Source organism: Sitodiplosis mosellana, unplaced genomic scaffold (assembly GCF_009176505.1).
Source record: "Sitodiplosis mosellana isolate CC-2019 unplaced genomic scaffold, AAFC_SMos_1.0 Smas_scaffold_6150, whole genome shotgun sequence".
Lineage (NCBI taxonomy): Eukaryota > Metazoa > Arthropoda > Insecta > Diptera > Cecidomyiidae > Sitodiplosis > Sitodiplosis mosellana.
In genome coordinates, this window is record NW_022601391.1 from 1,007,021 (window position 1) to 1,021,661 (window position 14,641).

The 14,641-nt window shown below is 35.4% G+C and overlaps 4 protein-coding genes across 6 annotated transcripts; 3 read left to right on the forward strand and 1 right to left on the reverse strand.

Moving 5' to 3' along the window:
- Positions 1-681: 681 nt before the first annotated feature.
- LOC129573973 (tetratricopeptide repeat protein 27) lies at positions 682-4,244 on the forward strand. Of its 2 annotated transcripts, none has more exons than XM_055455210.1 (8): positions 682-1,002; positions 1,067-1,976; positions 2,065-2,298; positions 2,379-2,550; positions 2,638-3,235; positions 3,306-3,472; positions 3,557-3,715; positions 3,854-4,244. In XM_055455210.1, exons 1-8 carry the CDS (start codon positions 948-950, stop codon positions 3,965-3,967), a joined length of 2,409 nt encoding a protein of 802 aa, XP_055311185.1. In that variant the 5' UTR covers positions 682-947; the 3' UTR covers positions 3,968-4,244. The 2 variants fall into 2 exon arrangements, with proteins under 2 accessions (XP_055311185.1, XP_055311186.1); XM_055455211.1 differs by having other exon boundaries at positions 756-989.
- On the reverse strand, positions 4,241-6,316 carry LOC129573990 (uncharacterized). Its single transcript, XM_055455244.1, has 3 exons — positions 5,759-6,316; positions 5,063-5,674; positions 4,241-4,994 (listed from the first exon to the last, which is right to left on the reverse strand). Exons 1-3 carry the CDS (start codon positions 5,974-5,976, stop codon positions 4,529-4,531), a joined length of 1,296 nt encoding a protein of 431 aa, XP_055311219.1. The 5' UTR covers positions 5,977-6,316; the 3' UTR covers positions 4,241-4,528.
- A 211-nt stretch (positions 6,317-6,527) lies between these two features.
- On the forward strand, positions 6,528-8,336 carry LOC129573996 (uncharacterized). The gene is made up of 4 exons (XM_055455250.1): positions 6,528-7,003; positions 7,074-7,306; positions 7,461-7,921; positions 8,047-8,336. Exons 1-4 carry the CDS (start codon positions 6,823-6,825, stop codon positions 8,228-8,230), a joined length of 1,059 nt encoding a protein of 352 aa, XP_055311225.1. The 5' UTR covers positions 6,528-6,822; the 3' UTR covers positions 8,231-8,336.
- Positions 8,337-11,549: 3,213 nt separating this feature from the next.
- LOC129573992 (cysteine-rich with EGF-like domain protein 2) lies at positions 11,550-14,589 on the forward strand. 2 transcript variants are annotated; one of them, XM_055455247.1, is made up of 5 exons: positions 11,550-11,862; positions 11,961-12,117; positions 12,197-12,845; positions 12,932-13,027; positions 13,835-14,589. In XM_055455247.1, exons 2-5 carry the CDS (start codon positions 11,965-11,967, stop codon positions 13,939-13,941), a joined length of 1,005 nt encoding a protein of 334 aa, XP_055311222.1. In that variant the 5' UTR covers positions 11,550-11,862; positions 11,961-11,964; the 3' UTR covers positions 13,942-14,589. The 2 variants fall into 2 exon arrangements, with proteins under 2 accessions (XP_055311222.1, XP_055311221.1); XM_055455246.1 differs by having other exon boundaries at positions 11,572-11,862; positions 13,400-14,589.
- Positions 14,590-14,641: the final 52 nt, after the last annotated feature.

A 14,641-nucleotide genomic window follows, 5' to 3' on the forward strand; every position in this document is an offset into this window, starting at 1 on the left:
ATGTATGTATGTTAAGTGAATATGCACTATGTAGCCATTAAACATGAAAATTTGCACTATGTTCATTGTAATTGGCTAAAATGACCATGACATACTCTATTTCTTTCCCCTCAGTTAACCTCTCCCCCACTTCGATCTATTTCATTTGTAACCACCGTTTGTGCAATTATTGGATAAAGCCAGAAGTGATTAAGCATGGAATGAAAGAGATTTTCAGCTCGTGAATGTTTGTCCAAATTCTCCCTCTCCAGATTTGGATTTCCTTACTTATTTCCGCTTTATGAGCATCTCGTACGAGAGTCTCAAATGGCTCATGTTTGAGATTTTCAAACTAATTTCTTATCAATACGATATATTACTACCAATTTTGGGTTGTTTTAACGTTTCTTTAGGATTAACAAAAAAAAACATAAAGTATTATTTGAAATAAACAAAAAATCAACAACAATTAAAGTGAATTGTAGAGAGAAAAAACAATGGAAATCTCTTTTAATCATAAGCGTGTGTGATTATATTTGATGACAACAATAAACTGATATAGATTTATTTAAAATTTTGGCTTTTCTTTCGTATCGTCGAGAATCGCAATCACAATGCGAAGACACATAATTTCAAAAAAAAGTGTTTCATGTGCTGAATCAATGTTGTCAGCAAGTCAAAAATGATTGCTGAATGTGTGCTGCACTGACAGTACTGTCGAACCATATGTAAGTGTGGATGTAAGGAAAAGACCACTTGCACAGGCAAAGGTACAGGTATACATAACCTAAATCAACATGTTTATTGTGTAGAAATCGTTTACAGCTAGATAACAGACAGACAGACAGTTCTGCCAAGCACATTGTCAATACATTTCAAGGGTGTTTTCTTAAATCAAGGATAATTGTTCGATTTGTTAATGAGGAGTTTCATCGAAGTTAGGCTAAAAACATTCAAATCAATATAAAATGGTAATTAATCAGCATTGGCTTTGTAATTATTCAGTGAACGTATGTACTGACGGTAAATAGTTGAATGAAATTGGACAGTTTTTTAAATAATATTAACAAAAAATGCTTTTTTTTAGAGTGGACACCAACCCTAAAATCGCTATGGGAGTGCAATTGGTCACAAAATCTCAGCAATGAGGTCTTCGATCAAATTTTAGCGAACAATTTCGATGGCATCGAATTATCATCACGAAACAATGAGGAACTGTTGTGCCTGGCGATATCGGCTCTGCAAGCATTTGTTCAAGGCAATTTCGTTGGTCCATTGTTGAACGAAGGAGATGAATTCAAGCAACTTCCTTGGTATGCCGACGTTAAACGCGTCGGCAATGAGTCATTGCGAAACTACCTGATGTCAGATGGAGAAGAAATCAATACAAATGCAAAGCATCCGGAACTTTTGGCTGTTTCAAAATATATTCTCACGCATTTACATTCGAATTTGGAAAGTGTCAACGATCCCATTGAGAAATTTATCTGTGAACACTGGCTATTGAGGTACTACGGTGTACATCAACTTGTTATTGACGAATTTACCGACACACTTTTCAATGGCATAAACAACGTGTCAGACGCCTTAGTTGAACATCTGAATGAAATTGAAAATATCGATAATGATTCAAAAGTGATTTGTCTGTTGGAAATTACCGCATGGCAATTACACTATAAACGCATTTTTACGGCTAAAGAAAAATTACAAATGGCACAACAGTTGCTCGATGTGAATATTTCAATCGAAGGAAAATTGGGCGTTCGTACGAAATATCAACAGAAACCATTGCCACAATTGATGCTGAGAGTCGATTCGCCAAATGGTGATGTCGTCGATTTACCATCCATTGAGTCTCCCGTTGCGTCCGTCACACTTCCAGCCATTCTTCAACTGGACGACGATGTTCGATTGGAAAAAATTCAGTTTGTCAACGAAGAGGACAACGTTATCACGAGGACCAAAGGCATCGTTCAAGCACTCATTTTGGGCACTTAGTAAGTCAATCGCTCTTTTATTTAATTTTCGTTCAAAATGAATATGCCAATTCTGATTAATTAAAACCAAATTTTCTCGCGCTTGCAGTAATTACATTCAAAAATCCCAACCAAAGGACAAATTGGCCAACGAAGAACTAATGCCATATTTAACAACGTTAATGTATCAAGAACAAGGTCCATGGCCAATTCGGATATCGGTTCTACTAGAAAATATTTCCATGGAAGCTACACACAAACGCACCGTTGAACGAAGTCTCAAACAATGCGAGGAGATCATGAAACTGGTCACAAAATCTGATGCCACAAGCAATTTTCATCGGTAAATTCATGTTTTGCTTTTGCCCGTTTCTGGAGTGGAAGAAAATCTTATTGGATTTATTTTTTTCATCAACCCATCAGGTTGTCATTTGTATATGCATCGTACGTACGTCCACATTGGTTGATCCGAGCGCAATTGGCCGATTTGATGGTTAGCTTAGGGTTTGTGAAGACTGCTTTGGATATTTACTTGGAGATCGAGCGATGGGAAGCCGTTATCATGTGCTACAATATGTTGGATCTTAAGCATAAGGTGAAAACCGTGAAATCATTTTAATGAAATAAGTCAAATGAAAATTCAAGGCGATTCTCAATCCTTTTTTCTGTTGAATTCTTCTAGGCGGCCGAAGTCATTCAAAATGAACTGAAGAAGAAAGAATCGGTTGAACTGTATTGTATGTTAGGTGATGCATTAGACGATAAGACATGGTACGAACGAGCATGGGAATTTTCCAAAGAGCGAAGCGGTCGTGCTCAACGTCATCTTGGTACTCATTACTATGCTAAAAAGCAATTCGAAGAAGCAATTCCACACTTGGAAAAGTCGATTGCCATCAATTCGTTACAAGAGGCGGTGTGGTCAAGGCTTGGCTATGCAGCATTGTCACTTGAACGATGGGAATTGGCGGCCAAAGCCTATCGACACTATACACATATCGAGCCAAATGGTTTCGAAAGTTGGAATAACTTGGCCAAAGCCTATCTCAATTTGGGCGACAAACAACGAGCCCACAAAATTCTCACCGAAGCGCTACGCTGCAATTACGACAATTGGAAGGTATGGGAGAATTTCCTCATTGTTTCACTGGACACCGGAAATTTTGAAGACGTATTGAATGCACATCACCGACTCGGCGAATTGAAGTCAAAGCATTTGGATAAGGAGGTGTTGATGATCACAGTAAATGCCATTTGTAACAACACTCCCGATGCTCAAGGTAATTTCGAATTTGTAATTGATTTGTTGGCATTATGTTGAAGACTTATTCGATAAATCGTTTGTCCTAGGCCGTCCTAGTGAACGTCTCTTGAAGAAAGCCCAGAATCTTCTAGCACAATTATGCGTTCAATATCCAACAGAAGGTGGCGTCTTTGAACTCTCCGCAAAATTACTCGACAAGGTACCACTTCAAAAAGCACAAAAACTACAGAAGGCATATCGTGCGTATACACAGGTAGAGAGAAAGAAAACTTTTTAAGAATAATACTCAATTTCTATTTTTACTGCAAAAGAGAGTGAAACGTTTTTTTTTGTATAGGGACAAAATACGTGGACAAAAACACCCGAAACAACGATTCAAGTATTGAGTCTTTGTAATAACTTGTGCGAGTCAAGTTTGAGAGCATACGATGAAATTGATAGCGGAAGTAATACTGCGGCAGCATCACAATTATCGTCAGCACGACTCACAACACAGGTAAATTCACTAGCCAAAAAATTATTTGAAGAATAAACCGAAGTCCAACTCAATCAGACCTTTTTAATTCAATTGATAATTTAGAAAATGACAAGAATAAGAGCCAAAACTTTGTTCTTTTTTTATTTCAATTAACAGGGCTGTATCAAAGCAGCAAAAGACTCCGAATGGCAGGACCAATGTAGCGAACAAATTACCACACTTACCGATTTGTTAGACACCATCAAAACCAAACTACTGAATAAAGCTTAAATATCATTTGAATTGGACATAAATCTAGTCCATTCTTCCATTTCCTAAATGTCTATTTTATAATTTTGTTATGAAATCAATTTTTTAATTGATTAATAAATTGATTTTAACTAGAAATTGTTTCAATATTATCGCTGTTCATTTTTTTTGAACGATAATCGTTGCATGTCTTCAAGTTGTAAAATACAGAGAGCTTTTTTGAAAGATTTCCCAACAGATTTTGCCTAGGATTTTTCTTAGTGATAATTTATGGAATTTAATAAAAGAACTAAATTTATTTATCATGCTGTTGTAATTTATTTGATTTTACACAAAACTTTAAAATCTTCCAAAGAACAAAACAAGAACTAAAATAATTTCAACCTTTAATTGAACTATTTGAGCGGTGGTCAAAAGACCTAACGAATCGGGTATCAGAATTCGAACCGTACACTTTTGTGCTTTTGACATTTTGTTCAACCTCAATATTTACAGAATATACAGAAATTTATTTAAAAAATTAATAACGCTTTTGCCTAAAGCCTCCAAATTGTAATAATGAAAAAAAAAAAATTCTCAAAACTATGAACTCGCATTGACGATCATTTCATGAACAAAAATATTGGTGTAGTCTTTTGATTCAGCCCAGTCAGCGTCAAAATCCAAAACACGTAAATTATAATCGGTTGCAATGAACAATTGGCTCTGATCGTTAACCACTTGATATGCTGGTGAACTGATGCCTTTAGCGCCGCGGAAACGTTGTTTCGGGAAATAAAGTTGAATGTATTTGTTTGGCACCCGTAAATCGTACAAATTCACCCGACAATGATACTTCATGCCGCATAAAACACCGAAATTCCCATCATATGAAATGGAATAAATGGCCAAATCATATGGATCCAACCATATCAATTCATCGCAATTTGTACGACAATCGAATAAACGAAACGTTGTATCATAATGTCCCGTTAATATAACATCATTATCTTTCCACTGAAGGTCATAAATTGACGATGTATCCGATGCTAATGGGCTTACATCATTGCTGAAATCGATAAATGGTTTGTTAATTTTAGTAATTGACTTAATGGCCCTAGTTTGATTTGTACTCACGTTGCTACGTCGACCAAGGAGAGGCCTCTGCGCGATGCATCTTTATATTTGCCCATTGCCATTCGATCAACGTTTGGCGAAAATCGAATGCACTTGAAACCTTCACCAAGTTCAGCCACAGTATCCAAATACGGCATATCGAGTTCATAGCGTTTTTGCCACAAAGCAGCCCGTTGCAGTGTTGACGTTGCAAATAAATCGCCAGAAAAGTCGATTGATTCAACGCGTTGCCCTGAATATGCGTTTGAACTGACGTTAGTCTCATCGATCGGATCATTTTCATCGTTGCCATCAACCGAAATAATTTTCACACGACCATTTCGTCGCCCAATAAAAATGGTTCCATCAGTTTTGCTCAAGCTTGTGATGTCAGCATCACGAACTTCACCATAGGTTTCAATCGGCCGTCGATACAAAATCTCACCATGTCGCTTCGATCGTGCAAACTTTCTCAATTGGCCGCTGTGTGATTTGTACAGAAATTCTTTTTCTAAAAATATTTTCGATGGGTTGAATTGAGATTGATGGAACAAAATATGCTCCTCATAACGGCCATAACACCAATTTTGGAACACTTTCACCCGTTTATGATAAGACAAATTTTGTATTGTTCTGTGGACGAAATAAATGCAACAATTCACTGTCGTGTTTCAAATATGGAAATAGAGGGCATTGATTGTTATCCAAAACACTTACCGTTGATACGAGATCGCATTTTGGTTTCGATGGCCAACTAGCAATAGATCTAGGCTTCGTCGTAAGAATGTCGATCGTCTAATGATTGCTTGAAAGCGTTTGCACACGTAAAATAAATTCAGTAGATCGTCGAGTGAACAGTAATCAAATATGATACAGAGAACATCATCATTGAGATCACTCAAAATGAGCGATGATTTCTTCGTTTTGCCAACCATTTCATTGATTGATTAATAAAATTGAATCCCACACAACGTTGCACAAAATACTAAAGTGAATGTGCTAAACTTTCTTTCGTGACACAGATTTTGACATCGTTTTTTACTTAACAAATTTCATCCAGCCCAATTTCAACGCTGAAAAATCACATTTAATCCAGTAAATATCTAATCTATTTCACGCTGTGCAATATTGCGACGATAAATGAAAAAAAAAAATTACGAAATTAAACACATGTTTTGTTTACTACTGTTTATACCACATCTCAATGCACTGCCACACTCAAGACGTGAATACAAACAATATAGAAGCTGGTATAAAGAGTGACAGGTCATCAAGTTGTCATCAAAAATGATGAAATACAGTGAGCTATTGCGATGTAAGCGGTTGAACGCTCTGCTTACCGATGTGTGGGCAATGCAGTCGGTATTTTTGAAATGCACACATTTTGAAGCCGATGGATTGGAATCTTTCTATCGCATAAATGAAGCTGTATGCCGTAATTCAATGGACAGCAATTTTAATTGTTTCAAAACATTCTAACAATTACTCATTTCATTTTTTGTGCGTATGCTTACGCTTTTAGCTTGTTTTCTTCTGGGATTCTGAAGCACTTCCGTGTTTGTTGTTATTTTTGTTGAACTGTAAACATTTTCACTTTTCAAAACTTTCAGCTCGTGCAAATAAGATGGGTTTCGTATGCATTTATTCTGCATGTAAGCGCAGTGCTGGTGCATATACTCAAGTGCAAACTTGTGCCATCATTCATTTCATAGTTTACTTCCGTAGTTAATTTTCAAGTGGTTTAAGCCCAAATTTCTAGTTCAGTTCCAACCGAAGAAAAAATGAAACATTTCTCAATTGTTTGGTATTTGATTGTATGTTCATCTGCTTGGAATTTGGCTACATACGATGATACTGGCCTGCACTTCATCACCAATAACAATGATTACGACATTGTACATGTGTCTTTGTTTTATGTTCGCTCATTTTTGACCATTCGCAGTCGTGGAAACTCAACAGATCGTCAGTATTTCGAAGAATTTTCCTTTTTTTGGGTAAATTTCTTATGTGTTTGTGTATTTTATTTCTGCAGATCAAATAACAATAATCGAATCAACGTGGCCAGAAAATCTGCTGCCGATTCAATCGCGAGTATTCCCGAACGATTTATCATATGCAAAAACGCAATCAAATTGTAACGGCATTGTGAAAACCATGCAAACAGCCGTCGATCGGAAAAATGGTCTATTGTGGTTATTGGACAATGGCTCGAAGTATTGCATACCAAAACTGATTGTGTTTGATTTGCTACGGGGTAATAATGAGGTAATGTTTGAATTTAAACCATAAATTTCAATTTAAATCATCTCAAAAAATGTACCATATTATGGAAACATTGTCTGGATTTAAGAGGAATTTAAACGTTCACAGTTCAAGAGCTCAAACAAAGCATTACAAAGAACATCTAATATATTTTTAGGTTCATCGATACGTATTCAAGAGGTTGAAATGCGATTCACTGAAATCCATACAGTTGTACGCAAAGGAAGGCATCGAATATGCTTTAATTTTGCTTCATCGATCCAGATTCCTCATTCAATACTCCATGTCAAGTATTCGCCCGAAAAAATTGACTTTGATCATTCCGACCAGAAACGGTGGTGCTTATGACGTGTTGATACCAGCAGAAATTACGATGAAAGGTGACGATGAGCTGGTGATCAGCGATTATTCGAATGGCCTATGGTTTGCAAATTTGAACAAAATCAAACACAATATTCGAAATAAGGATATTGAACTATTTGTCGAAGTGAAATATTTGGGCTCATTGCTGGGCAATGCCAAGGCACTCACTGTTCCGCCCGTTTTTGATGATGAAACCAACCAATATCTGTATTATTATCTGCCACGCGACGGTGCTGTGTTAAGATGGAACTTCCGGTGAGATGTTTATTTTTGGATTTTTTTTGGGGGGTTTCAATATGCTTTGCCCATACTATAAATAAAAGATGAAGATGATAATTTGTTTGCTTTAATGAAGAAAAAAATGGCTTTTTTTCCAACAGATTCCCATTGCAAGCAGAAGGGCATGAAGTGCTGTATTTTGCAAAATCATCGATTGTTCAAATTGTATTCGGTGCAAAGGGCTCAGTTTGGATAGTATACGAGCACGCAGATGAATTGGGCGATCATTGTCGGCGCATTTTGAATTTCTTGCCATTCAATGGATCTCGACTTCTTCTTTCATAAGCTCCCAGCAAAATAATAACAATAACCGTGATAACATTTCATTGAAGTTGAAGAATTAAACGCAAAATAAAAAGAGTACTGTTTACTTTTATTTCTTGAAGATAAATAATCAGGTTTTTTTTTTTAAATACGATTGTTTGGTTGCGAGATTTTTCAACAGTTTCACAGAATAAAAAATGAAGCATGACTTTCTGACGAATCCTATATCGAATAGTAAAGACTTCCAATAAAAAAAACTGTATCTAATCATGAATCGTCGTGTTTGCTAATCGATAAAACGCGGTTTTTTCCCTGTCGTAATAATGATATTCGACTTGACTTTATCTAGTCACCCGAATCAAGAGCATTTCGCTAATGCGCTACGTTCATCTGTTGGCATTTCCTACCTGCGCCATGGCACACAATACAAACTTTATCACTTTCACGTAGTTTTTTGTTGAACATCGTTCACTTGTTTATTCGAATTGTTTATCTATCGAAGAAGAAAAATGAATTGTGTTGTTTTTTTCTTTCCTTCATCGCGATAAAGTTGATGAGAACAACAAGAAAAAACAACAAAAGGTAACCATCAAAGGAGAGAGAAAAAAAAACAGTTGATAACTGCCATCAAACAAAAAAGATCATTTTCTGTAGTGAGGTTCAGTGCGTTGAATGAGGAGAGCAAAATAATTTTTTTTACATATAATTTCAAGTGTTTAAATGACAATAAAATGGCATTTTGGGCGTGAAGCATGAACATAGAACGGGAATTTTCGTCAAGTGTTCCATTTATGACGAAGCCATGTACCGTACACAATTTCCAATGGAAATTTTACTCATCGATGACAAATAGTTTCGTCGATAGACGATCGACGCATTTTCGAGATAAGTTTTGGGTGCGCGGACGAAAATTTGAAAAACGTCAAGGTTTGGAAACAAAACACAACAACGCTCTCTTCTGTATTTGATTTCGATAAGATAACGAATGACGAAGCGATTTAATTCAATTTCTGTGTAACTCGACAAACAATGACATTTCAATGCGGTGTCGTCGGTGTCAATAAAGATTTTTTTCAACATTTTACGGTTTTTGAATATTTACTAAGTTATCGATGGGTAGAACCGCTACTTTTGGGACTCGAGTGAAAATGCATGTTGTCAAATATTGCGTAGCTGGCCTAATATGTTAAATATTGCACTTTGGGAATGTTCATGCACGCCCAAAAACAATAAAATTTTCTTCATTTTAAAAAGTATCTTATTAAGGCTTGAGAAAATAGTTTCCACGTTTGCCACGTTGTAATCGTTCACCTGTAAGAAAAATCACCGAATTCACAGTGACAAAGGCCGAACCAAATAAAAAAAAGGCATGAACAAAGATAACATCAGAGCTTATCGCTTTGAACTAACAATAAAGTAATCTTCCGTTTGAAGTATTCGTCAGTGACACTCTTTTTTACTCGGCTTTCAATAGAAATATATATATATATATATATTTATATATTATATATATTATATATATATATATATCAGTTAGATCAGTGTCGAACGGTTTCTTGTCGGTGATAACTCACCATGTTTCATAGTGTATGTATATACTAGACTTTTTTGCTCACCTTCTTCCCTTCGATTGATATGATTTATTGACTCGTTTGAAAGTACTACGCAACCCATTGACAACGACACCAAGCACACAAATCCACGTAGATAAACGAAATATTTTCACCATAGATAAAATGAAATACTCGAATGTATTTCTTTCTCTTTTCTTCAAGTTATTATTAATCAATTTGTCATTTAATTTCATACATTATGAAAAATGGTGTATCAAATCGCCGTAAGTACTTGTGATTGATAAAACTCATCACTCTGTATATATATATACACCTTTTTTTTACTTTTAAATATTTATTTTCTTTATCTATCCGTAGGTAAAAAAAATCTTATCGATTGATATAAAATCGTAGTTCACTCGGCCAAATCAATTTTATTAGTTTGCAACCGGTGGAAAGTGTAGTTCTAAGTAACGAGTTGATCCAGTCAAACGTTTTGAATTTTCAAAATTTTGGCAATAAGACCCAATCGCATTGGAAACGTTTCATTGGATTCATGCATTTATATTCAACAGGTGGATATGGAGATCGATGACATGCTTGAATCAAGTGTTTTTAAATTTTCTGTCAGATCTATCTATACCCACTTCTTGAGTATAAATAATACGCAGCAAACCGAATTATTCATTTATCATCCTTAAATTGTGGGAATCGATCAGCAAACACACGTGTCGTGTATTGAATCACGCGGAATTTTCGAAGGATGATCGCAGAAAAATGTGTGGATATGTGTATGAAGTGGAGCAGTGGTCTCATCGCTTTAGTTTAAAAAAGAGAGATTCCACTTTTCTAACTTATTACCGACACACAAAACAACCGACTCAAATTCCAACCAAACAAATTCAACCATTTTAAGGAATATTCTCATATACTAATCATTAATTTGAATTTCCAGGAGTAGATTTACTTTGTGCATTTTTTTTCTTCAATATTCCTCTATTGTCCGAAGCCAATTTGGATCTAAGGAGTATTTTATTTTTCTCTTTTTCTTTATTTTGGGTTATGGCTGGCTTCAAATATTTCAAAATAGTCAATCGTTCTTTTTTCAAACAAAATTGAGATTTTTTTCATAAAAAAAAAACCAATTATCGAAATATTATTACAGTGTCATAAAATGCAAATGTGTGAAAACATTCTGAATTATTGTAACTGATATTAACGTTTTTATTGAAAATAAAACTTAGTTTTTCCTCTAGAAAAATTGAAAACAATGCTGTTTATGTTTAGTGTTTACACTTCTGTTCTTCTTGAGTAAGACCTTTATTTCTCTTCTTTTTCTCGAATGAAGTTCCAAATTCAAAGTTTAAATAAAAATTCCGGCTCCAATTGAAAAGAATGACAAATTTGATTTCGATTGCCATTCTAAAATTGAGATCTTTCGATTGGACAGTAGGAATTACATTCATTCAACATATATTTTACGTTTTCATTCAGCCTTCCATAGCATTTTCATAAAACAGAATAATTCCGTCGGAGTTGAAACAAAAAAACAAATAAATGTTATTGTTCATTTGTTCAAGTTTTATTCAGTAGTAGTTTTTAATTTTCTCATTTTTTCATGTTAAATTTATTTTGTTCAAAATAAAAATCTTATCAAAAGCCAATGTCCCAAAAAAAGAAATGTGATTGCATTAAATTTTAAATTTTGATTTAACCAAAATCGACATTGCAGCGACATCTATTGAAACTCGTCAAAGATGCTGGTTTGACAGTTCCAAGTGTGCCTATTTGTGCGGTTCTGATTGGTCCACGCTGCAGCACATCCGAACTTGTCGCACACACATATTTCTTGTCTTCTTACTATATGATTTTGACATTCCATACACACTGTACAGTGGAACTTGTGTGACAGCTGTGATGCGGCACTATATTTTGTCAACAATAAAAATTGCTTTCGTCGGAAAAAGTTCTGTGAATACTGTGTGAACCCACTCGACACAAATCTCCCAACGTGATCAACCAAGACGTAACATCTTTTGTGTCAACCAAACGGGCATTTTTGCATAGTTTTTAATTTAGGTTTCTTGCAATTTTTGTGCAGTAAGTGTTTACGCTTGCATTTGTTTGAGTTTTTTCATTTGATAAACTTGATCAAGTTAATTCATCGACGATATTTTTCTTCTTCTAAACAACGATAGGACTATGCGGATAATTAGCGGATTGGTGGTGATAGTTTGCACATTGCCACTGCTAATCAAAGCTCAATTGGATCCACTTAAAGTAGCGCAGCGACAGTCATCAATTACACTTCCACCATGCAAACTGTGCCGAACATTTGTCGATTCATTCCAAAAGGTACTCGATTCGCTTTAATTTGATTCTTTCTGCGTTGCGTATTCAATATTCGAATTCCTGTTGTATTATTCTAATTCAGGCCATGGAGAAAACGTCACGAGGAAAGCACGAAAGCGGTGATACGGCTTGGGAGGAGCAAAATTTGAATGTGTATGCAAAAAGTGAAGTGCGTTTTACAGAGACTGCCGATCATGTGTGTGGCGATGTATCAAAATCACAAGATCAATGCTACAGCTTTTTCGAAGACATTGAAGATGAGCTATCGTTATGGTTCACAAAGAAACAAGATGAAAATCCCGATCTCCATGGATATTTATGTATAGATTTTAAGAAAGTGTGTTGCCCATCGAATACGTACGGTGAAAATTGTTCACCATGCAGCGATTGTAATGGCAACGGAGCGTGTAAAGGCAATGGCACACGCAAGGGCAGCGGCAAGTGCTCGTGTCATGCTGGGTATACCGGTGAATTCTGTTCTAATTGTGCGTTAGACTATTTTGAATCGTTTCGAGATGAAACAAAACTGTTGTGTAGCAAATGCCATATTGCATGCGAAAAGAACACCGGATGCACAGGAGCTGGTGCCAAAGGGTGTCGCGTTTGCAAAAAAGGATGGACCATGGAATCAGAACAGGGTTGTGTTGATGTCGATGAATGCGCTATCGGCACACACAAATGCACCATCAACGAATTCTGTGTCAACAACGATGGCTCCTTCGAATGTCTCAGTAATGAATCACTTTTCTAGATAAATCCATTTAATTTCGAAGCTGCGGAAGTTTTCAATGAATCATTTTTCTCCAATTTTTTGCAGAATGTGACCGAGCATGTGAAGGATGCACTGGTGATGGACCTGATTTGTGTGACAAGTGCGCAGAAGGCTATGAACTTCGAAACGGAATGTGTACAGGTAAATTTCCAAATCAATTTAATTCAATTCCAAGTACGAGACTTTATCAATTTCCATTTGCTTTTTTATCATTTTCCCCGTTTAGTTGGTTTTAATTATTGTTTGTTGTGATTATTTATGTTTCTCAAAATTTCTTCCACAAAGTTGACATTTGAACAGTACTCAAAATTCTTTACACTGAAAATGTCGTTTTTATCTTATTTATTTTCGAATGTAGTTGCTTTTGTTGATTTTATGTAGCCATTGTACATACAATTTGGTTTTATTTGATGCCCAGTTTCATGCAGTTGTTCAACACTCTCCTTCTCTCTCTCTCTCTCTCTCTCTCTCTCTCTTTCTCTCTATTTCTCAAATTTTTTCTTCTTCATTCAGACTTGACCAGCGAGCGACGGCTTCGATGGGAAACGTTCACGCGTTACGTGACCTATATCGGATTATGCATTGCAACATGTCTCACATTTAAAAGTTCTACATGGATTGCGTCAATAATTGGCGTGGCCGTCGCTTTGTACATTTCCGTATCTGAATATTGGCTTAATTCGCATCCAACACAAGCGAATGGTCCACAATCGCTTGAGAATTTTTTCTCACAACAAAATTTATCCTAAAAACCATCAATCTTCCAATAGCAACAAACAACAGCGAAATCCTTTGAAAAATTACACACATTTTACATATGTATTTCCGTTTGAAAATAATCCGACACGAACATTTCATCATACACCCAAACTCAATTGCGACGACTCATTTTCTTTTCATCTTCAATGGATTTGTTTTTAAAATCGAAATTCACGTTGTCAATTGCAGATGTAAATGTGACGAATATTGAGAGTTCAACGGCTGAAGATCAATCGAGTGACACAACATCCGAGGAATTTAGCGATCAAGATGGAAAAGACAAAGATGAACTTTAATTTATTTAAATTGTTAGGCATTAGAGTGAGTTCGACAGGTTCTAGTAAAAAGAGAGATGTGATTGATATCGTAGTCCATTTTAAATACCAGCATGAACAACGTGTTTCTTCTTCTAAATAGGAAACAGTGATACATTTACTAATATTCCGCTGCTTTTCATTTCACAAATAGCTTCGCACATTCATAAGTAATGAATCAATGACAGGTTGACAAAAATTTAGAAAAGATGACATTTCATAGGATATCAAACAACATGCATTTTTCAATCACAAAAAGAAACCCAACAAATAGCAATAATTACCTAGCTTCTGAATGAGAAAAAGAGCCATCATATGCAAATGTGGAATTTCTTTTTTTTTCTTTTACACTTAATATGTGCATTTATATTCAATTTATAATTATTGCAGTAGATCCAAAGATAAAATGTGAATTACAAAATTTCAATATTATTTCAGCCGTTGAATTTAGCCAATTTGAATTAGTTTGCTCGAAAAATATATTCAAACACTTCAATCGTTCCATTTGTACAGTTTTACGTTTAAATAAAATTTCAATTAATTTAGCCAATATGATTTACAGAACATCTTCTGTTTAGTAAAGCAAAGAGCCCAAAATAAAAATGAACTACGTTTCATAACTGAAGTAAACCCATGTTTTATATTGGTTGTTTTGAAATGTTTGAAGATTTTGCCAAGGAAG